We start from the raw sequence: 27,956 nt of genomic DNA, 5'->3' as shown, positions 1-27,956 counted from the left end.
ACAGTTTATGATAATGTCAACCCGAATCCTAGAACAACGTCCTGATTCTGGGATCCGACTGTCAGAATGACCTTCAGTTTGGGACAGTTTTGGGGACAGGAGGCAAGGCCAGGACATAGGGGGACCTGGGGGGGGACCCGCCCGAGCCGTGCTGCGTGGCTCCCAAGCCCTGGAGGTGGAGGGAGGATGTTTGGCCCAAGGAAGGGGCTGGGGCACGATGCCAGGTCGGGGGAAGGCAGCTCTTGGGCTCAGGAAGAGTCCTGGGCCTGTCCAGAGGGGTCTGCACCAGGCTTCTCCAGGACACCCCCAGGACCCCAGGGCTGGACGCGGAGGCCACCAGGCACAGACCCACTGAAAGTACTGTTTCCATCACCCGGAAGCTTTATTTACAGGTAAACACGCTGGAATCTCTGAACCGGAGTTACGGAGGCGTCTCTAGGCGTCAGAAGCCGAGAAGTGCGAGTGGGGGATACGGCACACGGGGTTTGTGCCTCTGCTCTGGGCAGGGCAGCAGCGACCTTGCGGGGCAACAGGCTCCCGCCCTGCCGCCTCAGTGGGTTTGGAACGAGCTCTTGCACACGCTGAAATGTGCAAGTGCAGCCTCCCTGAGTTCAGACTGGGCAGTCTGCAGACAGGACGTTTTCTGGAGCGTTCTGGGGCCTCCAGTTCTGGGGATGGTGTGGGAAGACCCCTCCCATTGTAGCAACGTTCTCGGGGTCTCCGGCTCAGACCATGCCCAGCGCTGGGGAAGGGTGGAGATGGTTTCCACAGCAAGGTGAGCACATACAAGTGGCCCCACTGTTTACAGCCTCACACGGTGAGGGTTCAAGGCCAGACCCTGGCCAGAGAGGGGGGAGCTGGCCTCATGTGCTGGGCACCCCATGGCTGTGCCCCAGAGGCCCTGAGCTCAAAGAACAAGACTGCATTAACAGGTACGCGAAGGTCCCCAGAGCCCCAGGAGGGGACACGGGGGTGTCAGGGGGGGCTGTGCTCTGCCCACACCACCTTCTTCTGCTCGTCCGCGATGGCCAGGCGCACGCAGCCCAGCAGGCTGTCCAGGTCGCTCCAGCCATCGGGGGCCAGGCTGCTGCACAGACAGGGCGCTCTGTCCAGCTCTGCCTCCTCCTGCCGGGCCGCCTCCAGGAGCTGCTCCTCCGCGGCGCCCAGCCGCTGCAGGCCCTTCCTGCGCGGGCCGGAGATGGGGCAGGCTCAGGGGACACAGAACCTGCCCAAGTGCCCCCACCTTGTAGAGCAGCCAGGGCCTGGGCCCCAAGTGACATTCCACAGGTGGGGGCAGGCTGTCTGGAATGCAACCTCTGTGCTCGGAGGGTAAAGGGATCTGTCCCCTGCCACAGACCAAATGACAGTTTCCAACAGTTTTAGTCCTCGCCCAACACGGGTTGGATCGCGTCAACTGCACAAGCCCCAGTGGGTGCACAGCCTCAGTGGGGCTGACGCAGGGTGCAGGTCCCCCCCGGGGCGAGGGCAGCTGGACAGTGTTTGGAAACTGCCCTGTCTGCACTCCCGGTTCCCAGAAGCCTGCTGGGAGCTCAGAGACCCATGCCATGAGCTCAGGCCTGTCGGACCCCTGCCCGGCCCAGCCTGCACCTACCTGAGTTTCTTTGCCGCCTTCTCGTTGACAGAGACGTGGATGACGATGGGGAAGATCTCCATCCTCTGCAGGGCGCGGACGCTGTCCAGCCGGACATCCAGGAGGGCGTGGGTGTTCTTGGGAGGGGAGAACTGAGTCAGGACCAGGGGCCTCGGAGGAAGCGAAAGGAGCCTCACCCGGGCCGGAGTGTCCCCGAGGTGGGCGGAGAGGACGGGCAGGCGGGACTGGGACTTAGAGGAGGTGGGGAGGAGCGTTTGCCGCTTCCTACGTGGGGGTGCTGGCTGCGCGGTCCTAGGAATTTTCAGCCTTTCACCTGGAAAATCTAGAAACTGGCCGCTGCTGCACTGAGGCAGCCTTTGCACGGAGCCCCCTCGACCTCTGTGGGGGGCCGGCGGGGCTGGCCTGGCCCGAGTGGGTGCGAAGCTCTCCGTGCCCAGTGGGCGGCTCCCGACGGGCAGCGTGTGGGCATCTGCGTTTCATTCGCTCACGGCCAAACACCTGTGCAACGTCTGCCGCGTGAGGAAGCTGCGGCTTAAGGAGTCTGAAGACTCGCCCAGGATCAGTGGATCCTTCCGACTGGCCCAGGCAAGGTGTGGACCCCGCTGAGCACCGGGCTGGGTGTCTAGGCCCGAATGTAGAGCCCAGGTCCCTCAGGCCTCGGGTCAGTTCTTCCCTGTCACCCTCCTGCGTACAGGGGTGTCCCTGAATCCTCCCACCCCCAGAGCAGCCCCAGGCCCCACGCTTCACCTTTTCCATGAGGGACTCTATGGCGTGGCGGGTCACCCAGCAGTGGCCACGGGACACCTCCCCCTCCTGGACAATGTCCCCTCTCTGGCTCCAGGCGTCATACTCCTCTTGGCTCAAGTACTCTGGAGGTGACATGAGATGGGGGGTCACACACCCAGTTGCATGGGGTTCCAGAGAGGGCTCCCTGCTGAGCACCCCACCCCATGAGCCCCCCAGCTCTGGGAGAAGCTCTTCCAAGGCGTCCGCTTTATAACCCCGACCCTGCTCTTCCCACTTGGAGGGGTCTGTGCCCTGCACATCCACGTGGAACCATCCGGACGTGGCAGGCGCTCGGTCAGTATCAGGGTGTGGATGGGGGAGGGGGGAGGACGGATGGATGTGTGTAAACAAACCCCCCCACTTCCCCAAGCTCCACACTTGCATGTCCGATGTCTTACACCTAGAAACCTGGTGACCCCTTAAGTCACTGTTTTTCACCCCGGGGCAGTTTTGCCCTCCAGGGGATACTTGGCAACATCTGAGCCATTTCCAGTTGTCACAACCTGGGGGTGCTGTGACATCTAGTGGGTTGAGGCCAGGACACTCAACACCCTGCAGTGCTCAGGACAGCCCCTACAACAGAGTGACCCAGCCCCGGGTCTGTCACAGTGCCGGCATGGAGAGCCTTGCTCTAAATAAACCTGCTGAAGACCCCACCCAGCTTTTCTTTCTTCCTGAATGTCCTCCCCTGGGGCCGGCACCTTGGTGGCAGACTTCTGCCCTCCAGCACTGAGAGCAGGATCCTGCTATTTTGACCCTCCCATCTGTGGTGATTTGTGATGTGATTCCTCAGAGATTCCTACAGCAACCTCCCCGCTGCTCCCGCGGCTCTGCCGAGCCTGGACCCCTGGGGGCGTACCTGCCGGGCACTTCTTGAACCCTTGGAGGAGGCTCAGCTTCTCGCTCAGCATCCTCCCAACCACCCTGGGCACGAAGAGCACCGGCCGGGGCCGCGCGGGCCTGTGGGGCTGCACCAGGCTGTAGGGCGCCAGCATGACGTAGCTCTCGGCCCAGAAGCACACGGCGGCGTCTGTGGGGAGGAGGAGGGCAGGTGCTGTGAGCTGCCCGCTCAGGCCCCACCCGCCTCCGGGAGGGCCGCCCTGCCCTGCTCCCTGCTGCAGGCCCAGCACCTAGGCTGAGCCACTGCACTCGCCGGGGTGTGACACCATTAACTGTGTCCCACAGCCGCTGGCGAGCGGTTCCTTTGCACCTGCGGGTGAGACAGCTTCGCAGGCTGCAATTCAGTCCCCAGGCAGGAGGCAGGAAGCCAGGGTTTCTTCCTTCCTCCACCCTCCTCCTCAGCCTGTCCCCCGGGGCACAGGTCCCAGCCGTCCCTCTGTCCTGGGCCATTGTCCATAGCCACCTTGTACACACCGAAAACTTTCCAAGAAGACGACAAACTGAGAATGATTCACTCACTCTGCGTCCACCTCTTGCTGGTCCTCACGGTGCAGTGCTACCTGACGGGGGTGGGGTGGCCGTTCCCACCCCTACCGTGACCTCACACACACGCTGTCACTCAGTGGCCGTCCCGGCATCCACTGGTTTGTATAATGTTGGGCATTTCGGTAGTTTTCAAGATTTTACTATTCCAAAAACACTGCTGTCAACACAATTGTACCAGTGGCTTCTGGACTACTTTTTGGGCAGATTACAGAAGTGGGAGCCTCGGTTTATAAGATGTTAAAGATGTGTAGCTCAAATGCTCTCCGGAAGGACACAGAGACACCAATCATGGTTCTTAAAAAACAGATCCTGGCTGAAATGAGTGGCACCCCCTACTAAGCTGACCAACCAGCAGCCCCTCGCCCACACGCATGGAGTCAGCCAGCCCCTGTGCCCGCCCACCCAGCCTCACCTTCCACCCTGCTGGGGGCCAACTGGCCCCTGTCGAAGGATGAATGCAGAGGGCTGGCCTGGGCCTTGTCCATGCTGACGATGCGGACCAACTTCTGTGCCCCCCCAGAAGACTGCTGGGGACAGGAGGGGCAAGGAAGAGTTGAAGCCATCAACACGGGGTCTGGGGCCTGGTGCCTGGCCCATAAGCAAATCCAGTGTGGTCCCTGGACCATCAGACTGTGCCCTCGAGCAGCCAGGGTGCCCAGGCCCGTGCCAGGGGTGGGAGGCCTCAGAGGGTCCTCATGCAGACAGCCCCCCAGCAGGGTTCTACAGTGGGGGGCAGCGGTCCCCCCGAGCCTTGCCCTGCCACAATCCAGGGGAGACCTGTCCCAGCAGGTTGCTCGGGGACAGGCGGTGCTCAGCAACCTGCCTCTGGAGAACACAAGGGGGCCCAACCCAGAGGGATGAGAATTTGGGGAGATGAGTGGCAGCAGGTGGCCTGGGCATGGGTCAGAGAGGAGCAGGGGCCCTGGGGGAGTTGGGCAGGCCAGCCCCCTGGGATCAGCAGCCCACTCTCTCCACACGCCACTCCCCGCCAGCCCCCGCTCCTCTCCCAGCCCACCCCAGGCGGGCTCACCTTGCGGGTGGCGGCGCACTGCTGGGTCACGTCTTGGATGAGCGCAATGAGCCGCTGCTGAGCCCTGCATGGACGGGAGGGCCTGACCCAGCTGCCCGGGCTGCCTCCCGCCAGGGCCGCCAGCCCCCAGGGCCCTAAACAGACTCCAAAGCCTCAGCCCACCCGGGAGATGCTGGGTCCGTTGCCCCGGGGTGGGGCCCAGGGGACACTAACAAGCAGCTGGGGTGGAGGCCACTCTTGCGTTGCACTGGAACCTTCCGTGCACCATGGGTCTGTGCACGTGAACCTCAGAGGTCCCCGTAGGTTGGCCAAGAACAATGGTTTTCAACGGGGAGGGGGCACTGCTGCTCCCTAGGGAGGGTGGCCAAGTGTCCCAGTTTGCCCAGCACTCAGGGGCTTCCCTGGATAGGGGCTTTCAGTGCCAAAACCGAGAGTCCTGGGCAAACCGGCATGATTGGCCCCAACCCCAAGGGACACTTGGTGATGTACGGACACAGTTTTGGCTGTCACAGCTGGGGGCTGGGAGTGCTCCTGGCACCTGTGGCCGGGGATTCCACAGCGCCCAGGACAGCCCCCACCGCAAAGGACGATTCGGCCCCGGGTGTCAGTAGCACCAAGACCGAGAAGCCCTGGCCTAGCGTGTGCTGCAGTGAGCTGAGGCCACCCGTGTTCCAGAGACCAGCACCGCTCGCCAGGAAACCGTCCTCAGCAGTGATCCTGGGGAACCCTCCTGGGGCACCTCGTCACCCCCACCCTCTGTTCCCGGGCAGTGGGCTCTCTGTCGGGGAAGGAATCCTCCGGAAGGCCACTGCTTCCTCCTGGGCAGAAGGGGGCCCTCCATGCTACGCCAGGCCAGGTGGTGCCACCCCGTGGGCCTCTCTGGGGACATGCCAAGGCAGGGCCGCTGCTCACCTTGAGTAGTTGGGGACGGTGCCGTGCACGGTGGTGTCCTTCATGGTGTAGGGGCTCACGCGGTGGGCGTGCCAGCAGCTGCCGCCCCGGAACATGGTGTCGGTGACGTGCAGGACGTCGTTGCAATGCACCTGCAGCTCTCCCTCCGCCCGCCCCTCCATGGCCAGGTTGACCCGGATGTAGAACGAGTCCCCTGAAGTCACCACTTTGGCCTCCAGGTCCTGGACCAGCCTCTTGTAACCTGATAAAGGGACAAGGGACACCAGCACCAGATGAGCCGGGGCTGGGAGCACACAGAGGAAGGTTCTAGAGCATGAACATGGGCGAGAAAGAAGGACTCTGCCCCATCTCAGAGGCCACCCTGGTGCTGGAGTCAGTGGGTGGCAGGTTTCCAGCTGCCTTGGGGGCCCCGGGGACTTGGGGTGCAGCCTGGCTGAGGCGCAGCGGGGGGACCCGGGGTGATGGAGATGGGGCGTGTCTGTACCCTCCATGTTGACCTTCACGGACAGGCAGCAGAAGCCGTCCACCCTCCTGAGAATCCCGGTGGCCTGCTCCAGGGTGGTGTCCTCCAGGACGGCCTTGAACAGGGGCTCCGTGGCCTCGTAGTCAACCTGAGGGTGGGTCGAGGGTCAGCCGCTCAACCAGGGCTCTGGATGCAGGGGTGCTGGCGGTGCTGGGGGAGGGTGCAGGGCACCTACGGGACCCGCTGACCCTCCCCAGCCACCCGCACGCCTTGGCCACCCTCACAGCCGTCGTCTACACGGCAGCGCACAGCCTCCAGCTTCAGGGGACGCGTGCCACCCACACCCCCAGACCGAGAGCCATCCCCCAGCCCTTCCCCCAGCCCTTCCCCAGCTCTGCCACTGCTGAGGACGGCATTGCTTTTGATAGGCAGTTTCCTCTCTTGAAAAAAAAAAAAAGGATCTCCATTCTAGAACATTCTAGAGCATTCTAGCTCAGGATTTCTCAGCCTTCGGATTATTAACATCTGGGGCCAGGTTGTTCTGTGTTGCGGGGGCTGTCCTGAGCCCTGGAGGGTGCCTGGCAGCACCCCTGGTCTCCACCCACTGGGAGCCCTGGCACCCCCCCACCCCAGCCCTTCCCTCAAGGCTTCTGCTGTGCACGTGGTCCCTCCCTGTGTGGTTCTAAACTTAGGACAGGAGACATTTTCACAATGAGACACAAGATAAGACATACTAGAAGGCCATTAGAATGGAATTGGGAGATCGATACTGTCTCCCAAGCGGCATAAAGAATCTGTTGCTTTGGCCGCCACGGGAGTTGGTAACGGGGAACTTTGAGAGGTTGGCTAGAAACGTAATGAGGGGCTTTGGGGGCCGTTTGGAGCGGAGAATATGTGAGACACTTATATTCAGAGCTCAGCCTGCCAATGGTTCAAGCCCTGGGAGAACTCCCGCGTGAACAGCCTGCTCCGAGAGGGACGCCGGAGGGGCTCACCAGGCGCTCCCACCCAAGGGCTCAGCCGCACCCTCCCTCACCATCCTCTGCCCTCCCCCAATGCCACCCCCATCCCTAGTCCCTCCCGGGGCAACGGGCGAGCCTCTAATTTAGGGTGAAGCGTGTCCTGCACATTTCTTGGGTTTTTTCTTTGTATTAGGAAAGCACTGTGGTTTCTTTTCTCTTTCTGTTCCTAGAGATGAGGTCTTGCCGTGCTGCCCAGGCTGGAGTGCGGAGGATTTCACAGGTGCCACCACGGCACATGGCAGCCTCAAACTCCCCGGCTCAAGCGTCCTCCCACCTGCGCTGCTGAGGAGCTGGGACTGCAGGCCCCGCCCTGCCCAGCAGCGTTGTTAAAAAGCATGAAGTTTAACATTAATAATCCTGCTTTTAGGCCACATCAAAGTCACCCCTGCCCACATATTTGCTTAGTAATAATTAGTCAGGGTGTACGCTCACGGACATTGGTCTTCTCAGCAGTTTTGTGCATTTTACAACAAAAAAAAAGTTTTAGAAAATGCCCCTAAGGATTAGAATAGTGAATTTTATATCATGTGTGTATTTTACCGCACAGCCCCCCAAAATGACAATAAGATGATCACAGTAAAGAAACAAAGGCCCCCACACGAGACAGCCCTGTCAGGGGCCTTGTCCACCCTCCCGGAGGGTGTGTCCTCTGCCCCGCCACCCTGCCAGCTTCCAAGCTCCGGGGCTGCAGACGGCAGGGCCTGGGCAGGTGGCCGGGTCCCCCTGACGTGGCGCCTTCCGTAAATGAGCGGGAAGAGCATGGGCGAGGCCCAGAGCAGCTCTGCGTCAGTCTCTGGGGTCTGAAGGCTGCCCGAGTCACCCGCCGCCCTCTGCCGACCCCAAGGAGGGCCTCGCTCTCTCACCATCACAATCTGGGTGCCGGGGCGCAAGGCCATCTCGTCTGCCGCGGAGCCCGGGGTGACCCGGTGAATGAAGATGCCCGTGTGGTTCCCGCCGATGACACTTATCTGCTCCAGCAGCCGGTCGCCCTGGAACGCCAGCACCGTGACCTGGCTCGGGATCCTGCGTGCCGGCCTCCGCCGCATGGGGACACCGCTGCAGCTGCAGCCCGGGACACACCGAGCTCTTGAGCTGCCCGGAGCAGGACAGCAGCAAGGCCATCTCCCCAGCGCCTCCCCCTGGCCCCAGTGTTCTAGAATCCTCTTCCCTGCTCTGTGGCGCCCTCCCCTTGGAAAGGCTGTCACCTCCCAACACAGTCACACTCTGCCCAGCCCCCTCCTGGCCTGGTTCCCCAGTCAGCCTCGGAGGGTCCCCAGTCGCCCCTCACCTTGCGGAGTCGTCGAGGCTTCCGGAGGAGAACGGCTGCAGGCTGCATTCCGGCGGGGGAAGGTCTGAGAGGAAGGGGAGAGCTGCAGGCCCCGTGCGGCCAGACCTCAGGTCACTGCTGCTGACCAGGCTCCCGCCAACCCCTGCCACCTCAGTCCCCACTCCCCCGCCTCAGACGGCTCCTGGCCATTCTGCCCCCTTTGCTGAGGCTGAACTTTCTCCTCCTCCTCCCCTCCCGTGATGCCTCGGACTCTGACGTCGTCTTCCTAAAATCAGAGTGACTGGTGAGGAGCTGCAACGGGGAGGGACGGACCCCCACGTGTCGTGGTGTGATATTGAGTTGCCGGCATTTTAAAAGACAGGGAGATTTCGCCTATAATCTGGATTTCTGGTTTCACTTGAAAATCAAATCTGGTGTGAGCCTGGGCTCGAGTTTCCCAGCGGCCACAGCGCCAGTACCGGCCAGCGGCTGCCCCCTGCGGCCCGGAGGGCGGTGGCAGGTCTCTGAGCTGGCGCTCCTGGGACTAGAGGCTCCCCAGGGCCCCCCAAACTCTCGCGTTTTCAGAGCAGCTCCCCACAGACCTTGGCTGTGCTTCCACCCGTGAGCTGCGCTCGGGCACCGGCGCCAGCGGGGACCTGACAGTTGCTGCTACGGGTGGCCCACACCCGCTCACGGGCCCAAATCCATTCGTGGTTACGTTCAAGCTAAAAGAAATTAATTACACACTCCAGGTGTATTTGAGGTCAATTCCATTAAAAGTGTGCAAAACTGGGCCACGATGTAGAATCTTATCAGAAGAGAAACAGAGGAATAAGCCCTTCCTGTTGATGGTCTCACATCCAATTTGGACGTGCCTCGGTGGACCTCTCAGTTTACCACTGCTGTAAGTAAAAGCGAGAATGCGTCCACGAGGGTCCCGGGACCCACAGAAAGCACAAAAGCGACGCCGTGCGGACGGCGTGGGGTACTCGCGCCCCCTGGTGGTGGTGGAGTGAGTTCCAGACCGGGAGCTGAGCACCTACTGTGTGCAGGCCCTGGGCAGGGAGCCAGGTGTGCGGGGAGGAAAAGGTAAGGGGGCCGAGGACGGGGGAGGCAGTGAGGGCCGTGTGATCACAAAGTGAGGGGAAGCCACAGGACAGGGGGGAATCAGGGCCAGCACCCAGGAGGAGGGGCCCCGGCAGGCGGACATCACCCGGCACAGTGTCGGTGCAGCTGAGCACCTAAGCCTGCCGCCCCTGATCCCACCGGGAAGCCTAAGCACCCACAGGCGGGGCTGGATGTGGATGCAGATACGAGCCCTCGGCTCTGAACAAAAAGACACCAGTAACAGTGCAGCTGGGCTTTGGCTTGAGCTGCCTGGATGTCCCCAGGGGCCAAGGTCAAGGCCCAGGGCAGGGGTCCAGTTCGCTTCTATCCACCCTCCCCTGGCGAGATGCTGGGGCCATGTCAGTGCTTCCTGCTGTGCCGGCAGGTGAGGCGGCTACTGTGGAGAGGGGCTGGGGGTCTCACCTGCCCTGTCCAGGATCTCATACTCCAGGTCTTCGTCGCCCCCCTTGGCTCCTGGGGGGGCTCCCGGGTCCACCTCCAGGATCTCTGGGCAGCTGCTGCAGAGCACAAGGGGCAGCCTGCTCAAACTGCACCCCTGCTCCGTCCAAGTCCCGCCCCCCCAGCACTGGCCCAGCTCAGGGGCCTGGGGGCAGGAGTTGCCATGTCCAATGCCCAGATGGCCCAAGGTCTGGGTTAGTGTCCCCAGTGAGCTGCCAGGAAGGACCCTGATGCTGTGCCCGCCCTACCTTAGAGACCAGGAGTCTTCCCGGAAGTCCTCGGCCGCCCGCTTGTACAGGGACTGCTGGCTGGGGGGCACCGGGCTGCTGGAGCGGAAGCTGTCCCCCAGCTCCCGGCTGGACGTGGCGCTCAGGTCTGACCACAGCTGGGACTGGGGGGAGGGCGGTGGAGGTCAGTGGGGCGTGGGTGGGGACAGCCCTGCGGCCCTCCCTGCAGTCCCACTGTGCAAGAGAGTGAGCCACGGCTGGAGTGGGAGGGAGGGTGCCCACTGTGGCCACGTCCACTCAGCCCCTGCCGTGAGCCAGGCTGTCAGCTGCTCTTCACACCCCGTGGCGTGGATCTCATGGTAAACCTGCGAGGGGGGGCACTGCTGCCCACCCCACACAGAGAGCACCCGAGGCCCAGAGGGGCTGTGACCGGAGGGGAGGGGGGCTGCATTCGGAGTGTTCCGACCGGCGTGATGTGCGGGACGCAGGGCGCAGCGCCGGGGCCACCGGTTGTGCGGTGCAGGCCGGAATTAGGCCCTTCTCTTGGCAAGTGCTCCCTGAGCACCTACTACGTGCCGGGCCCTTTGAGGATGGGGCGTGCACCTGAGCAAGGCGCCATCCTCGGGCTGGGGCACCAACAAGAAACAGATGGCTAGGGTGCAGGAGTCTCCGCCAGGGTGTGGGTGACGGGCAGGCAGGGAGGCCAGAGCGGGCTTCCTGGAGGAGCCAGGCGGAGGCAGGCCCGGGGCGGCCCGGACAGAGCGAGCCAGAGAGCGGATCAGCCAGGCAGAGAGAGAGCGGGGAAGCAGGCTCAGGGCTCCCCTGGAGTGGCCGGGTTACAAAGCCCTGGGGAGGGGTGTGGGTGGGGACAGCAGGCCGCGGGCAGGGAGGTTCCGGCCCTGCGCCCGCGAGGCATGTTAACGGGGAGCTGTGTGCACTGTAAGGAGAGCTGTGGGTGCCAGTTCCGTGCACCCGAGGTCCCTCCCCAACACCGCCACAGGGAGACTGGGCTGGACTTGTCCTGGGGGCCACGGGACACTGAAGGGCTTCAAACAGGGCCGAAGTGTGACCCGGTTCAGTTTGGGGTGTGGCCGGCTCTGGCCTATGGAGCCCTGGCACTGGCACCAAATGTGACATTGTCCCTGCCGGTTCGTGCTCAGTGCTCTGGGGGAAGAGCCCGGCTTCCCCGGATTCCCTGAGGCCGGGAGCAGGTGAGCGGAGCCTGCTGCTCGGAGGGGTGCAGGATGGTGACGGCCGCTGCAGGATAACCCAGGAAGGGAACGCCCAGGCCTGCCCTGGACAGCAGGTCCAGCACCCTGGGAACGTCTGTGCCAGGTTGAACTGTGTCTCCCGAGAACTCATGACCACCCCAAACCTGTGAACCTGGCTTATTTGGAAATAGGATCTTTGCAGACGTCATGAAGGTGAGATAAAGGCAGATGGGATTAAGGTGGGTGCTACAACCCTATGCCTGGTGTCCTTCTAAGAGGAGGACACTGGACGGAGACACTGGACAGAGACACCGGGGAGAACATCGAGTGAAGGCAGAGGCAACCATGGCAGCCGCCAGCCCAGGAGCGCCAAGCATCACCAAAGCCACCGGAGCCGGAAGAGGCCAGGAAGGGTCCCCGAGAGTCTTCAGAAGGAACCTGGCCCTGCCAGCACCTTGAGTGTGGACTTCGGGCCTCCAGAACTGTGACAGTGTCATTTCTGCTGTTTGAAACTCTCAGAGTTGCATCAACCTCTCACCCACGGGGATAAGGTGGAAAGAGACTGGATTTGGTCTGGACAGGATGCACCCGGTCTGACCCGCGTGCAGGGCCTGGCGGGAGGAGCGGCCCTACCTCTGTGGAGCTGAGGAGGCTGCCGTCGCCATCGTCCCGTGGGCAGATGGCACACATCCGCACCAGCCGCTGCTTCACCCGTGGACAGGGCTCCCTGGTGCCAGCTTCCTGCTGGGGCTGCCAAAGACGGACGGGCCAGACAGGCTGTTAGCTCAGGAAAGGTTCCCCCGATGCCCGTGGGCTTTCTGCCACCTCACCACCACCTGTCCCCACCCTCCAGGTAAGATGATAAAGACCCTGCCCTCCCAGCCTGGGACCCCATTCCAGGAGCTGTCGGCCAAGCAGACGGGAGAACCCAGCTTGACACCTGGCGCTCTTTCAGAGAATGTGCTGTTATGCACTGATTCTAAAAATCACATATATTACACACACACATGCACACGCACACACACACACACACGTACATACCATGTAGAAAATCGCAGGGGAAAACAGAACCAATTAGAGAAGAAAACAAAATTCGCCATCGCCCCACACTCAAGAATGACCACAGTTAGCTCATTTTGGGGCCTGTCCCTCCCCGCCAGGGTTTTCCTACATGTCCACATGCGTTTGCACATAGTTGCTCTGGGCAGCTGCTTGTGGGGGAAGGGCTGGATGGACCCTGCGTGGGGCGGGGAGGGTCCGACTGGGCCTCCCACCCAGGGGGGGCTGGGCCCGCCCATATTTAGAGGTTTCCTGATAATTTTGGCTTTGGGAACACAACTCCCTCCCTTCCCTGTGTGTCCATCATTCAGCTCAGGACATGTGACTTTCAAACATTTCAGGAATGCATCATCTCCAGAGTTAGTTCCACACTGATCGCCACACTTGACCAGTTCCAGAACCTTCTGCTAAGCTCCCTCGTCTAGGACACGGGTGATACTGTCATTAAAGACACAGAAGTAGACTCAACTTGCCAACTTGTACATCTTCAAGGTTTCCCGACACCTCCGCTCATGGGAGCCCCCCGCGGTGTGCCGGCCGCCCAGCCAGGCCGAGTTAAGTCCAGATATCTCCGCAGGGAGTGTGTGGCCCAGCCTGGGCACCGCTGGCTCCTGCTGCCCGGCCTTCCCCTGTGCCCCCCCATCCCCCCGACCCCCCGGGTTAGCAGGAGACACTCACCCCGCCTGGAGGCTGGGCCTGCAGCTGGCACAGCTGTGTGCGCAGCTCGTAGACCCGGGCCGTCAGCTCGAACACCTTCCTGCGGAGGGAGTCCTTCTCGCCCAGGTTCTGGGAGATCTCCCTCTGGGCGCTGTCCCTGGCAGAGTAGGCCTGTGGGCCGAGACAGGGCTAAGCACGCCCCCAATGCGGCGGGGGAGGCTCGGCTGGAGAAAGGGAGCGCCCCGTTTCCTGTCTGAGTTCATCCGACACCACTGAGCAGACATGTACAAACTCACGGCTCATCTCAGTTCATGTCCGTGTGTGCAGTTTTAGTAAAACCCAGTATTTGGGGCACAAACTTTCTCAGCATCTTGTGCCAGGAATAAAAGCAGGGCGGATGACGGAGCCTGTGTCCGTCGATGGCAGGGGTAAGGGAGCTAAGAAGCCTGGTGTGGACCCTGGAATGAGGCCCTGAAACCTGGGCCGAGCTGTCATCCAGCTCACAGTCCAGACCAGAGACCATGGCGAGCCGTGACACAGTCCCCTGAACCAGCCCAGCCCTCGGCCACACCCAGACAGGCCAGTGTGGGGCGGCAGGGCAGTGGGGCGGGGGCTTCCCAACTGTGATTTGGCGAGGGCTGGCATCCCCTCTCCCCAGCCCCTCGGCCGGCCTCCCGGGCTACCTGGTCACGCTCCTTCTGCAGCTCGGACACTTGGCCCTGCAGAGCGTTCATCTTGTCCTTGTAGAGCTGGCAGTCCACCTTGGTCTTCTGGAACTGCAGCATGGTCTGCTCCTTCTCCTCCCAGTACTGCGCAGAGGGGAGACACGGCCTCAGAAGGTGGCAGCTCGGAGGGTCCGGGCTGCAGGGTGTGGGGGAGCGAGGGGCGGAGGGAGGCAGTTCTAGGGTTAAGTAGGGTGAAATCAGGCTCCTGTCTTGAGTGCAAGGTTTCAAGCACATCCAGAGAATGGCTACGCTGATCATACTTGAATCCAGTCATCAAACGCGCAGAGTGCTGCATGCATGGTTGCGTTTGGTTTATTCTACATCCCCAAATGCAGAAACACCTCCCCTGTTCTCTCCCATCTCCTTTTCCCCATTCTCTCCCGGACTGAATCCCTGGCTGTCACCACGGTCACCTGTTGCCTGACCATGGTCTCTCGTCTGCACCATGAGCTGCTGCTCAGGGTAGCTCTGACCAAGGGACAGCCTCGCGGATCAACAAATTAGTCAAGCAAAATTGTCCAAGCTTGCTGTGGATTACAGAATGTGCCTTCCCCACGCGTGCAGCCCCTGCCCCCGAGACAACCCCAGAGGGTCTGGAGGAAGAAGGGGCGGCCGGGCCACCTGCTTGCGCTGCCTCTCCGCGGCCACGGCGCGCTCCCGCAGCGAGTGGATGCGCTCCACCAGCTCCTGCCTGCTCTCCAGCGCCTCGTCCAGGTGCTGCTCCAGGATGTCCTTCTCCGCCTGCGGCGAAGAGAGGTCCGCTCGGGGCGCTGGCCTGCCCAGAGCCCCCCGGGGAAGCAGAGTCCTCATCACTGCTCATCAGGCGGGAAACGCGGCACGGAAAAGCCAGCGACCGTAAATGGGAAAAGAGGCACTCAGTTCTCGTTATATCAGTACGTGGTCAAGGAGACGGAAAGTCAGGGAAGCTGAAAACCTCGTAGGATGACAGTCCCTCCTCTCAGCCATTTCCGGCTTCTCCTCCGACAGCTCTGCGAGCAGCGTCTCCGACAGGGGGAGAAACCGCCGGTCACCCCTCCCAGGCCCACTTCCCCGGAACCCAGCAGGCTGCGAGCCGGGAGGTGCCCTGTGCCACGAGTGGTTGTCGGTGGAATATCCCAGTGAGTGGGTATTTATGTAGGGACAGGTACCGAACAGGACAAGCAAAGCGTTTGCGCCATTCCAGGGCTTCGACGTCGCTCGTGCCTCTGCTCCCAAGAGTTCCTCCGACACCCGGAAGGGCAGCAGGGCAGGAGTTTCATAGGCAGAAAGGTTTCTTTTCCCTGATCCTTAAAGCCAACCCCATATGACTTAATCCTTAGTGACTAGCCCAGTCCACCCCAAACAAGATGTCAGCAGGAAGCCAGCCCAGCAGGACACTCTAGTGCACACCCAGCAGCTGTTCATTCTGCCAATGTCCGGGGGGCTGGGGACGGGGGAGGGAGGTAGCGAGAAAGTGGCAGAAATGGGTCACTACGTCGCCTCCTTGGTCTCTGCCAAGCGCCCGGGGAGGGAACCTACCAGGCTGAAGGTGAGCGAGCGGAGCTTCTCATTCTCCTCCTTCAGGCGGGTCAGTTCCTCGTCCCCAGGCGCCAGGTCACTGGCCATCTTCCGGGACCGCTCTTGGAACTCCAGCTCACAGGACGAAACCATGTTCACGCGCTGCAGCTCCTGCTTCACCAGGTACAGCTGCCGGGGAGAAGGGCGGAGGACACACGATGCCACCAGCTTCTGCTCCAGACCAGGAGCCCGTGGGTTTCTCCACCCTCCTCTCCACCGGGGCTCTCCAGACTCAACGCGTCTCCTGCCCCGAGATTTCAAAGTCTCTTAGAGGGTTTCACCCAGCGAACAGCCCCAGCGCCTCACAGGAGGAGAAAGGCATTTGGCTCTTTTCTGGAAGAGGACGGCAGTTAGGCTGCCCGGCCGGGGTCCCCGGGCCCCGGCAACCTGCTCCTCCAGCTCTGGTTAAACCCATAGTCACCACAGCCAAGGAGGAACTGCCAGCTGCCCTGCGCCTCCATGTTCTGCTAAATACATCTGATAAAGGGAATTTGGGTTCCTGAAAATCAGTAAGAAGTAAGGAGGAGGAAAGTGGAGTCAGGTAGGGGTGGAGATGCCTGGGGACGTGGGACCCGGATGCTCAGACGGCAAAGCCCCGTGTGCACTTGCATTCGGCGCGCAGCCTCCACCCGGGGTCTCAGTCTGGGGTCCTGGCCCTCTGGGAACTGCCCCGCCAGGTCCTGCCAGCCTCCTTCCTCTGGGCAGGGGGCCAGGCACCAATGGGCCCGGCCTCTCCCTGCCCTGGGCGTGGTGGCCCCGGGGAGAGGAGATGTCCCCCATAGGCCAGCCCGGGAAGTCTGGGCGTCAGGTGGCCCGTGGCACTCACTCCTGGCTGTGGTCGGGCCGAGAAGGAAGAAGCTTCCCTCCCACGCCCAGTGAGCTCCTTCTCAGTAAGCGAGGACGGAGCTTCTGCTATTGGCCCGCTGGGTTGGGTGTGTCATAGTCTGCATGTTCGAAAAGAAAATTAAATTGTCAAGACCTGGGAGAGAGGGGGAAACCTGAGACTGAAAGTGAACTGACGCCAACGAGCCTGATGATGTCTCAAACGAATCCCGCAACCACAGTGCAGACGTGAGGGAGTGAGGAGAGAGAGGGGCCGCGGCAGCTCAGGATCACAGCTGCTGGTGGCGGGAGGTGGCTCACAAACCCCGAACGCGCGTCTGTGAGCTTGTTTACCGCATGGTGCAGCCAACGGGATTCGAAGCTATTTGAGACGCACTGCAGGGTTGAGCAGGTGAGAGAGTGTATGATGACACTGGGGGCAGGGGAGGAAGCACAGCGCATGGGACGCGGGCAGGCAAGAGAGAGCCAGGGGGCCCGGGGTGGAATTAGAGGCAGGGTATGGACTTACGGTTTCCAGAATGTGCACATGTATGTGTGTGTGTGTGTGCATGCATGTACTTATACACACCATATGTGTACATATATTTATATACACGTGTGTGCACATGTTACCCAACCTTGTCCCCTAAAGGGGCCGAGAAGCAAAGACACCCAGGAGCCGCCAGGTGCCCAGACCTTGCTCTCTGGAAGAAACCAGGGCCCCAGCGGAGCAGCTGACCCCAGAGCCGGAACGGCTCGTGATGCAGAGAGCAAGTCAGTGCTCCGCAGCGAGGGGGCACGTCACAGGACACGGAGCAGTCAAAGGGCTCCCGCTGGCCACATCTGGGACAGTTTGGGCACCAAAATCATTAAGGACAGTAATGGGTCACAGAGCCCTAGAGAACAGGAACCCACAGGCCTGTGGCACCAGCAGACGCATCAGTGGGGTGCGGGGGGGAGGCCGCTTCTGCCAGCAGACGGCCCAGGGCACAGTCGTTGTTCACAGCCCACAGGATCAAGGCCGGTTCCAGCAAGAATGACCACAGCTGCGTCCGGGGACCGTCGCCGAGGACTGGGGGGCCTGCGAGTCCCAAAGCACCTCCCCCAGCCTGCTTCTCAGTTGCAGGGGGAAAAGAAGCAGCGATTCTGCAGCCCTTGACCAGTGGAGGACAGCGATGTCCCCCGAGGCAGGCAGCAGGACCTCGCAGGCCCAGAGGGGATGCCCTGGCGGGGTCAGCTCCCCGTGCAGGGTCCCGGCCAAACAGGCACAACCTGCGCCCACTCGTGGGGAAACACGAAATGCACCCACATGGGGGGGGTCTGTTATCAAAAACATCCATGTCGTAACAGAGAAAGGCTGTGGGGATGTTGCAGACTGCAGGAGGCTAAAGAGACAGAACCGCTGAATGCAACCCCCGACCCCGAGCAGACCCTGGGCTGGGGAAACGCTACAAAGGATGTTATGGGGTCAACTGACAAGACCTGAACTCAAACCGCAGATCAGACAGAAGTACCGTGCCCTGGTCAGTCCACTACACTGGTAACTGTGCTGTGGCCACACAAGAGGACACCCGATTCTTACGAAATACGCAATGAAATGTTTAGGGCTACAGGGCCATGAAGTGTGTAACTCAGCTGGTTCAGGAAAAGATGTTTGTGTATGTGTGCGTGTGTGTGGCGTGTACAGTGTGTGGTATATAGTACGTGGTGTGTACAGTGTGTGGTGTGGGGGGTGTGTGGAGAGAGACAGGGAAAGGCAGGGAGGAAAAAGTGCAAATGATAAAGGGTCTATGGATATTCTTTGTACCATTTTTGGGTGTTTTTTAAAAATTTGAAATTTTTTCTAAATAAAACCTTAAAATTCAAAAATCAAAAGCAAACAAACAACAAATGTCATGATTAGAAGCAAACAACAAATAAAATGACAAGGAATGAACATCCTCAATATTTAAAGACTGCTTATGAATCGATAAATACATTATCCCCAACTGAAGAATGAGTAAAAGACACTGTCAGGTGTCGGAGCCGAGCCTGATACAACTAGTCCTCCCCACATGACCCCAGGACCCGCTGAGGGGGACAAAGGAAGATGCCAGAGACCGACTGTCCCACGTCATTGCAGGGGGCAGCAGTGGCCGCAGGCGGGACTGCCGACACGGAGCCCAGCACCGCCAGGCCCGCCCCAGGCGTTGGCGGGTGAGCAGTTCACGGCCAGGCCAGGGGTGGTTACGGGCCAGGCGCGCCTCGCTGCCGTGTGGCCTACACAGGGGCCAGCTTCCGGAGCGGCCTTGGCCAGGGCTCTGGGGCAGGGAGGTGCTGGACAAGGAGGAGGGAAGGGTGTCCCAGCAGACGGACCAGCGAGTGCAAAGGCCCCGGGGCACCAGGGCCCGAGGGGAGGTGCCGCCTACCTCCTCCTGCAGGCCGCGGCAGCGCGTGGTGGCCAGCTCCTTCTCCTGCAGCGCATTGCTGTAGCGCAGCGAGAGGCTGAGCATCTCGTCCTTCAGCCTCAGCACCTCGTGGAAGTGGGCGCTGACCTCGCCCTTCATGCGGCTGTGGTCGGCCTCCAGCTGGCGCAGGCCCTCGGCGCGGGTCTCGGCCAGGCCCAGACGCTCCTGCAGCAGCTGGCACCGCCGCAGCAGTGCCTCCTTCTGCCCCTTCTCCTGGCTCAGCTCCTCCTGCAGGCTGCCGATGGCCCCCGCCAGGCACTCGGTCAGCTTGGACGTCTCCATGAGGCCTGTGGCAGGGGGCAGGGGGGCAGGTGGGCAGGCGGCAGGGGGGCAGGTGGGCAGGGGGGCAGGTGGGCATTGGGGCAGGTGGGCAGGGGGCAGGGGGGCATTGGGGCAGGGGAGGCAGGTGGGCAGGGGCAGGGGGCAGGTGGGCAGGGGGCAGGTGGGCATTGGGGCAGGTGGGCAGGGGGCAGGTGGCTAGGGAAGAGGTGGGCGGGTGGGCAGGGGAGCAGGTGGGCAGGGGGCAGGTGGGTAGGGAAGAGGTGGGCAGGGGCAGGGAGGCAGGTGGGCCGGTGGGCAGGGGGGCAGGGGAGCAGGTGGGCAGGGGGCAGGTGGGTAGGGGGCAGGGGGACGGGGGACAGGTGGGCAGGGGACAGGGGGGCTGAGGCATAGCCCCGCCCTGTGTCCTTCCCCTTAGGGACTTCGTGCCCCTCGCCCAGGCTCCCCAGCAGGCCCCCAGACCTGACCTGTTGCCCCCTAAACACTTCCGGACCTCAACCAGCCATGGTATTTTGCTTAAACAACAGCGTGACTCACAACTTTGGCACGGGGATTACCCACTCTGGCCTTCCCCGTGAGACCCCGCTGTTCAGACCCAGCGACCCTCCTCATCAGCTGAGATGCGCTCAAGGCAAACTCATTTTAATGTCACCCCAAGAAAAATACATTGACAAATGTGACTCTGCCTAATAGAACTCTAGATAACATAAACATGTACTGTTCGGCCAGACAGACAGAAAGGTTTATTACCCAGTTTTGAGTTACGTGAGTCCTTCTGCTTTGAGCACCTAAATCTTTCAACAGCCCCTCCAGGAAAGCCCAAAGTGACTCAGTTAATGACAATGGCCTTATCTTCCACCAAGCAGGAGTGAGCCTGTGCTTAGACGGGGCACAAAGGTGCGGAAGGCTCCGCTTCCTTTCACCCTCCGACAGGGGCCCCTCGTCCCCTCCTGAGAGCTGGTGCTGGGCTGCCCGGCAAGGGAAGGGCGATGCCAGGAGCTGTGCCAGGGGAGACTGGCTTCCTCTCTGCCTCCTGAATGCAGATCCTGCCCCCAGGGGTCTCCTCTTGGAGCCGGGTATTAGGGACAGACCTTTAGAGCCCAAGGCCCAGGGACTCCTGGTCCCACCCAGCCCCCACACATGAGGGGGTCTGCTCAAGAGTGCTGGGGCACAGGGACAGGGACCTCAGCTTGGAGAGAGAACATCCCACCCAGGCTTACCGGGAGCCCTAAGCTCCCAGGAAGCTCCTGCCGACCCCCCGGTCAAAGGCGGAGCTCTCACCGCCAAAGTTGCTGAAGTCCAGGTCGGGCTGCAGCCCGGTGACCAGGGTGTAGACGTCAGGGTTGTGGAACTTCAGGCTCTCCAGGAAGGCGATGGCCCCGTTCTTCCCTCGGGTCTTCAGCAGATCGAGCAGGTGTCCTGGGGACAGAGAACCGTCTTCTAGCTACCAAGCCGGCTTCCCCACAAGTGCTGGGGGTGGGACACCCTCCCATGCCTCGGGATCAGGAGGCGAAAGCTGTTTCTGGGATCTGCGGGGTGGGATGAGCCCTCTCTGCTCGTGCAGGTTCCCTTAACTCGCGTGGCCTCACCCAGACCTGAGAAAGGCAAGCCTGGGACCGGAGCCCCGTGCTCTGCCAGGAGCTGGGGATGCGGGATGAGGAAGAGGAGCCCTGCTCGCGAGCACCTCCCAGGCAAGCTGGGGGACGGGGCAGGGTACAGTCCCACTGCAGGGCTCCCCGAGCTGTGTGTGGATGAAGTGTTGGTGGAGGAAAGGAGCCAACAGCAGCGCCCCAGGGCCCGGGGGTGCATCCAGGGGGCCTGCCAATCCCAGGGTCCAGACCCCATCACCCTCAGCTGGAATTAGCAGCTTGGATTAATCTCTCCTGCATTTGAGGCTTGTAAGACCAATATGCACAGACGTAATGTTAACAGCCAACACTCACTGCCTGCTGTCTGGGCCCAGACTTTGCCATGGGTGTGTTGTAAACAGTAACTCATTTAACTCTGCTAACAACCTTCTATGGTAAAGCCATTAGCACCCCCATTTTGAATGAATAAACACAGCTAGTCAAACCATCAGAACTGATTCCAAAGGCATCTGTAGTGGTTTAATCATGGGCCCCCCAAAAGATAAGTCCACCCCGAACCTGTCCCTGTCTTTGGGGAAAGGGTCTGTGCAGATGTCATTAAGTTGAAGCTCTTGAGATAAGAGGTAAGATCATCGTGAACATCGGGTGCACCCTAAGTGCAATGACCAGGGCTCGCACAAGGGACACAAGACACAGAGGAGACCCGGCTGAAGAGAGAGGCAGAGGTGGGAGTGACACTGCCCAAGCCAAGGAGCACCTGGGTCCCCTGGAGCTGGAAGAGCAGGAAGGACCCTCCCCTAGAGCCTTGGAGGGAGCTCGGCCCTGCTGACACCTGGGTTTCCAACTTCCGGCCCCCAGAACTGCGAGGGAACACATTTCCCTTGTTTTAAGCCCCCAGTCATGGTAACGTGTTGGGGCTGCCCTGGGGACTTATGCAGGGTCCCCAGTGTCCGGAACTCCAGCCCCCGTGGCGCTGCTCCTTGACATCCCTGCTCCCTACCCTCGCGCGGGGCCTTTGCAGTGTGAGCGTGTGTCGAGCCGGCCAGGAGGGCAGAGCCCGGCGGGAGCCGGGGCCAGGCGGCGTTGCTCACCCACTCTCATGGCGCTGTTGGTGAGCTGGGCGCTGTGCAGCACCTCCTCCTCGTCCAGCTGGCCCAGCACGCGCGCCTGGCGCAGGTAGGGCGTGAGGCGGCTGGGGCACACGCTCCGCACGATCCTGTAGCGGTGGCTCTCCATCATCTCCCACAGCGTCTCCTCGTCCAGGGCTGTCAGCGTGGAGTCCCTGCGGCAGAGTTCCGCCATGACAGCACTGGGGGGACCCTGGACGGGGTGGCAATGGGGTGGGATCAATGAGACGGCTTCTGGGGCCGGTGAGGACTTTCCATGCACACGCCCTCCCCATGTTGCTGGGAGAGAAGGAACGACCGACTCCGTCCGCGTGACGAATGCCCCAAACCTGCACCCACTTCCCAGCCCGGCCCTGGTGTCCTGTGGCCGGTGGGGTCGGGGTCGGGGAACAGCCATCCTTAGGGTCAATGCCAGATCAGTTCTCCCTGAGCAGAGCCAGAGGAAATGGGCCGCATCTGGTTTGGGCAGACTGGGTTTGCCTTTAAAACACAGGAAGCTGCTCCTGGTGCAGGGAATCGATTCACCGGTGAGAGTGACATGAAAACCCAGCCCAGCTCTCGCAGGGGTCTCGAACCTGCATTCTCAACAGGGGTGCTAGGCCCTTTCCCGGGGGGCGAAAATTCTTATTCTATGTATAAAGCACAGACACACATAAACAGATACACGGTATAAGTGATACTAATATTTCGTGGGAGGGCAATTAGGAAAAAGATTTCTAAAAAGGCTACTTGGGAGGTGATGATGAGAAAAGGTTGAGAAACTGCCCCTAGAACAAACCTGAGGGTTGGACGCTCGGGCCGCCGACCCTGCAGTCGGAGGCAGGCCCACGGCCCACGTGGAGGGCTCGGTGGAGGCAGGTGGGAAACAGGGCTGGCCGATGTGCCTCGGACCGGTGCTTGCGTGGGAAGCACACTGCTCGCTTGCACTTGGTGTGAGGACACCTGCCGTTTTTCAGCACACAGGTGACTCGTGGGCCCTGCTTTCTGGTCAGAAGCCAACGTGGCCACACATTCCCTCTCCTTTTTTTCTGGTGGCTGTCACACCTAGTACCTACCCGGGCGAGAGCACCGTCCCGGGACTCTGAATCCTGGCTCTAGGGGCAGGGGAGAAGGCTCAGGGCGGCTCTGGGGTGTGTGAGGGGAATTTCTCCTTGGGTGATGATTCCTAACAAGCAGGCTACAGCGGGTTGAACAGTTGCCACCCCAAACTCACATCCACCCAGAACTTCAGAACGTGACCTTAGTTGGAAAGGGGTCTTTGCAGGCGTACGCAGTTATGCTGAGATCACCCCAAATCCAATGGCTGGTGTCCAATGGTGTGTCTGTCCTTGTAAGAGGATGCATCAGACACACAGAGGAGGAGGCAGAGAGTGACACAGCTCAAGTCAGGGGACGCCTGGGCCCCTGAGCTGGAAGAGGCCAGGAAAACTCCTCCCTGGACACTTTGATGTGGGCTTTGGCTTCTAGAAACGTGAGAGAATAAATTTCTGTTGTTCTAAGCTGCCCTGCGTGTGGCCCGTTGGACACTGACCCAGAGGACACACAGGCAAATGTGTCGGGGGGTAACACTTGGCAAAAACGTGTTATAGAACAAGGCAAAACCAAAGAACAAAGGACACTTTAGCACAGTAAAGGCCGGGACAGCTCGGCTGGGGAGTGTGAGGGTTTAAGAGCAGAGAGACGGCAAATGACAGGACAGCCTGGGGCAGACTGACCGGCTGGTGTCACAAGCCCCAGGTCTGTCTGGACAAAGCGCAGGAAGCAACTCTCTGTGAAAGCCTCGGACCGCAGGCTCTGCGGGTGACACGCCGGCTAGTCTAGAACCTAAGACCTTATGAGTTGGGAGGACGTCGGCAGCCACCTGCCCAGCCTCCCGCTCCCGGGAACACGCCTGGGCGCCTGGCTTTGTAGACGGGCTGCGCCCACCACTGTGGCCACACCTGCGTCCCTCTCTGCCCTCCTGGCGCTGGCACGAGGCCATCAGCCCACTAATCCGTGTAAATAATTTAAAAATGTTTTAAAACTGGAGACTGTTGCAACCACATAAAAAATCCTGCAAAGGACAGAACAAATATCCACATACCTACCATTCAACTGTCCTAACACTCTGCATTTCAGGTTTCTTTTCAAGGAAATGCATCACTAAACAGACAGCTGATGCCTTTTGTTCTCTCTGGTCCCTTTCCCCTCCCTGTCTGCCCAGAGGTCAGTGCTGGGCATATTTTAAAAATCATTCCCTACATATGGGAGTGTCTACACTTCCATATATAACCATACTTCCAGTATAACCACACTATGTAGGTTATACATAGTATTTCTGCGTGATCCTTTCCGCCAAACGGTAACTTTACATCCATAGTGTTGTCACCGGTAACTCTACCTTTAGGTGAACAGTATTGCTCTGTGCAGGGCACCACACTCTGCGTGTTTTTGAGGTTTATCACGTTGACACATGTGGCTTGATGCACACGTTCCTTTTTAAACTGTGTACTGGATACAATTATGTGAATAAACCACAGTTGACGTGTCGGTTTCTCTCCAGCGCACATGGTGCTAGAGCCACCAACGTTGGGGATCTCTAGGGCACAGGTAGGGGTGCGTCCCTCAGTTCTGTGAACTCCTGTGGCTTGGTTCTTTTATCTGGAATGACAGCTGGACCAGCTGGAGTTGCGTACCTCTCAAAGAGGTCTGTACACTAAAGATGCTTAAAAAACAGAGCAAATCAACTCTCGTCTAATAAACAGAAAATAACGGCGGGAGAGCCCAGTCTGCCCGGACAGCCCCACACCCCAGCCAGGGAGCCGTCCCCCGAGTGCTCACCGAGACGCTGGGACTCGTTTCTGCAGGAGGTCCTTGCAGCAGGAGGGGATCCGGTGGCCCCTCTGCTCCGGTGTCTCCAGAGCCAGGTGTGGTGCCAGGTGGGATGGAATTGAAGCCAAACTGGTGCCAAGATGACCTGACGGCTGTTTCAAGCCGTGGGACTTGCTCCAAAGCTCAAAGTTTGGTCACTAAAGGCAAAGGCAAGGGGGAAAAGAAGACAAATGCTACTCCAGGAAATAACTCCATGGACCTTTGGCCCTTGCGGTTGTCTCAGCGAGCGCAGAAGCTTCCTTAGTACTTGGAAGCAGAACTGAACTAGTGTGAACCTGGACCTTGAGCCCTAGAACAGCAAGGAGAGTTGACAGTCACCCAAAGGCCTGCGTGGGGCTCACCACAGGGCCAGACCCCACGCACACTCTTCCCCGAAGCCCCTTACCCAGGGAGAGGGCCTGGAAAGGGGTGTGGACGGGAGAGGCCCAGAGGGGCCAGTGATGAGGGCGGAGGGAGGCAGCCCAGAGCAGCTGCGTCGCTGCCCTTTCGAATCCCATTCCTGTTCCTTCTGGGGAACCAGCGATCGATGCTTGTGAATCGGAGTGTTTGGAATTGTGTCCCCTCAAAAGATGTGTTGAAGTCCTAACCCCTGGTACCTGTGAGTATGGCCGTATTTGGGACTAGGTCTTTGCCGCTGTCACCAAGTTGAGGTCATCAAGGTAGGCCCCAGTCCAGGGACGAGAGTCCTACTTAGAAGAGAAGGGACACAGGCGTTCAGGGAGAGCACGCGATGACACAGGCAGAGGCTGGGAGACGTGACCACAAGCCCAGGAATGGCGAGGGCTGGTGCCAGCACCAGCCGCTCAGAGGAGGGCATGGAACAGACCCTCCCTCTGCAGGGAGCGTGGCCCTGCTGACCTCTGGCCTGCGGAAATGTGAGTCGGTAAATTGCTGCTGTTTTGAGCCACCCAGTTTGTGGCAGTTTATTACGGCAGACACAGGAAACGGTTGCACGGGGTATAGAGACCTGGAAAGCGGCCCACGTCCCAGAGTGCCCACCTGTCCCCAGGGAGGTCCATGGGCATGCTGCACTGGAAGACTCCCCCCCGGCAGAGCCTGTATCATCCTTGCATAATCATCATCACTGCCCCTTTTCGTCCCAGAACTGACTCGGTTTGGGGGTAAATCATCTCGGGGACGGCAGACGCAGGCACCCAGAGGCCCGGCTCCTGCAGCCTCGGAGGGGACAGCAGCAGAGACGTCGCTTTTGCTTCTCCCTGGGCGGGCACGTGGGAGAGGGTGGGAGCCACCAGGGTGACAGGCACTGGCTGAGATGGGGAATGTTCTGGAACAGCCGCGGGAGGCAGGGAGAAAGGCTCGGTTGGACTAGTCCTGCGTCCGTCGGGAAGACGACGGTTTCCTACTCTTGAGGCAGGATTTCTTAACTCCCCACTTGCTGGAGGAGAGCGGAGCACCTTTGTCAAATCCTATGTTCCCCCAAATCTCCCTGGAATGTCTACTGACACGGGCGCTGAGCCCGGCCTGGCTTCAAAAGCAGGTGGGAAACGTGGACGTCGCTAAATTGTGACCTCAGAGACCTCTCTTTGACTGGGTCGTTGACCCTGTGAATAAGTTGGCACCAATGGGCCAATGGCCCAACAGCTGCGGCTCACAGAATATGACTTTTGCTGTCAGCAAAGCCACTCTGGCACACTATCCCGTATTTCATCCCATCGAGATGCCAGGGGCCACATCTCCAGCCTGCTCCAGGCGGCCAGGTCTCTGAGGATGCCCTGAGGACCAGCGCTGCTGACAGGTGCTTCCGACGCCTTCCCTGGGCTGGGTCCAGGTGGCCACAGTCGGCTCCGAGGGGTCTTCTAGTCCAACCCCCCCCATGCTTGCCCGAGAACCACAGGACTCCGTGGGAGGCCCAACAGCACCGCCCTCGTGCCCATTCCAGTCCCATCCAAGTGGACCTCCCAGCTCAGGCTACAAGCTGCGTCCCCAGGGCAGCGACAGACAGGTTCTCCAGGACTTTCTAGACCCCACCCAACGGATTTCAGGGATGCCCAAAGCCCACGTGGGGTTAGGGTGTGAGTGGGTGTAGCCAAGTAGTAGTCACTTGAGCCCATTCTTCCAGCAGCGAAGCAGCTCATGTCCCCAAATGGCAATTAAAACTGTGGGAGTCACACGCTCACGTACACACACGTATAAACACACGTACACACACAGGCAGACACACACTCTACTCCGGAGTGCAGGACGCCAGCACGGGAGGGCATCAGTCAGGGAAAGGGTGGGGAAACTGAGGCCCACAGATGTGTGGGTGGGGCAGGTGGCCACCCCGCGTCGCGGATGGATGCAGCTCAAATCTAGTCCCACAGCACTGCGACCGTCTGGCTTCACCCTCAGCACCGAGGGCAGGCTGGTCTTGCTCACTTTATACCCGAACTGAGAACCCCCCGCCCCTCTCCCAGCCTGGGGCCACAGTGAGCAGGGATTCCTTTCTCCCGGCCCAGACTGCTCTCGGGGCACTCGGCAGCAGAGACTGTGCCAGTAACTTGACTAAGCAAACAAGGACACGCCGCCGCGTTCCCCTCTCCGGCCCACAAATGGGCACCACCTCCACCGCTCGTGAGGAGGGAGCCGGCCCCTCTCACCCCAGGGCAGCTCTCGGACCCCACCTCCCGCCCGCCCTCCGTCTGCTGACCTGCTCCCTCGGGACGGGCTGTGTTCACTTACCTTCCTCCCTTCCTGTCACTGAGAAGTGAGGACTTTGCACCGTCACAGTCTCGGCTGAGCAGCAGCGGGCGAGCAGGTTTGACCGGCACGTCCCACAAAAGCACAGTCGTCCCCACGGGGCTGGTGCAAGAGTCCTGGGAACCTTTGTCTGTGCCTCTGGCCAACCCACAGCAGGTGGGGATTGAGCGGACCGTGCCAGGTGGGGGAGACCCTCGCTGCTTTGTGAACACTCAGCCCAGTTCATCCTCACTTCTACGCTGGGAAAAGTCCTGGGAAGGTTCCGATAGACTCTGGGCCCTTCTTGGTTCCATGACTGATTGTGGGAAGTACCTAAATAAGGCCCGTGGATGTGTCTAAAATCAACATTTCATAACTATTACTCAGATGTAGATGGAAGTCTTGGCTCTCCTGTGTTGAGACAGATCTAGAATCTGGCCCCTCCGTGGCTCCTGCGTGGATCCCTGCAGTGGCCCGGACGTCCTCCTCCGGTGCCCCCGTAGCTGCCAGGCAGTGCCAGCCGCTCGTCCATGCACGGGTCCTCGGTCCTCCGCAAGGCCAACGAGGCCCTTTCACCTGCCCCAGGCCTTTGCCTTGCTGTT

General features: G+C 60.5%; 1 protein-coding gene and 1 long non-coding RNA gene across 2 annotated transcripts; both read right to left on the bottom strand.

Annotated features, from left to right (window-relative positions):
• Nucleotides 1-358: 358 nt before the first annotated feature.
• On the bottom strand, nucleotides 359-22,046 carry CARD14 (caspase recruitment domain family member 14). Its single transcript, XM_045525780.1, has 20 exons — nucleotides 21,769-22,046; nucleotides 20,370-20,507; nucleotides 18,771-19,096; nucleotides 15,502-15,669; nucleotides 14,605-14,724; nucleotides 13,942-14,067; nucleotides 13,280-13,429; nucleotides 12,176-12,292; nucleotides 10,353-10,495; nucleotides 10,069-10,163; nucleotides 8,560-8,623; nucleotides 8,135-8,333; nucleotides 6,271-6,397; nucleotides 5,787-6,027; nucleotides 4,875-4,938; nucleotides 4,257-4,371; nucleotides 3,258-3,428; nucleotides 2,360-2,481; nucleotides 1,613-1,728; nucleotides 359-1,183 (listed from the first exon to the last, which is right to left on the bottom strand). The coding sequence occupies exons 1-20, from the start codon at nucleotides 21,977-21,979 to the stop codon at nucleotides 976-978; spliced, it is 3,021 nt and encodes a 1,006-aa protein (XP_045381736.1). The 5' UTR covers nucleotides 21,980-22,046; the 3' UTR covers nucleotides 359-975.
• A 2,583-nt stretch (nucleotides 22,047-24,629) lies between these two features.
• Nucleotides 24,630-27,956, bottom strand: LOC123620502. Its single transcript, XR_006728872.1, has 3 exons — nucleotides 27,358-27,956; nucleotides 25,272-25,361; nucleotides 24,630-24,812 (listed from the first exon to the last, which is right to left on the bottom strand). It is a non-coding gene; the product is annotated as an uncharacterized LOC123620502 (long non-coding RNA).

Source organism: Lemur catta, chromosome 15 (genome assembly GCF_020740605.2).
Source record: "Lemur catta isolate mLemCat1 chromosome 15, mLemCat1.pri, whole genome shotgun sequence".
NCBI lineage: Eukaryota > Metazoa > Chordata > Mammalia > Primates > Lemuridae > Lemur > Lemur catta.
This window is presented reverse-complemented; position numbering and strand designations above follow the sequence as displayed.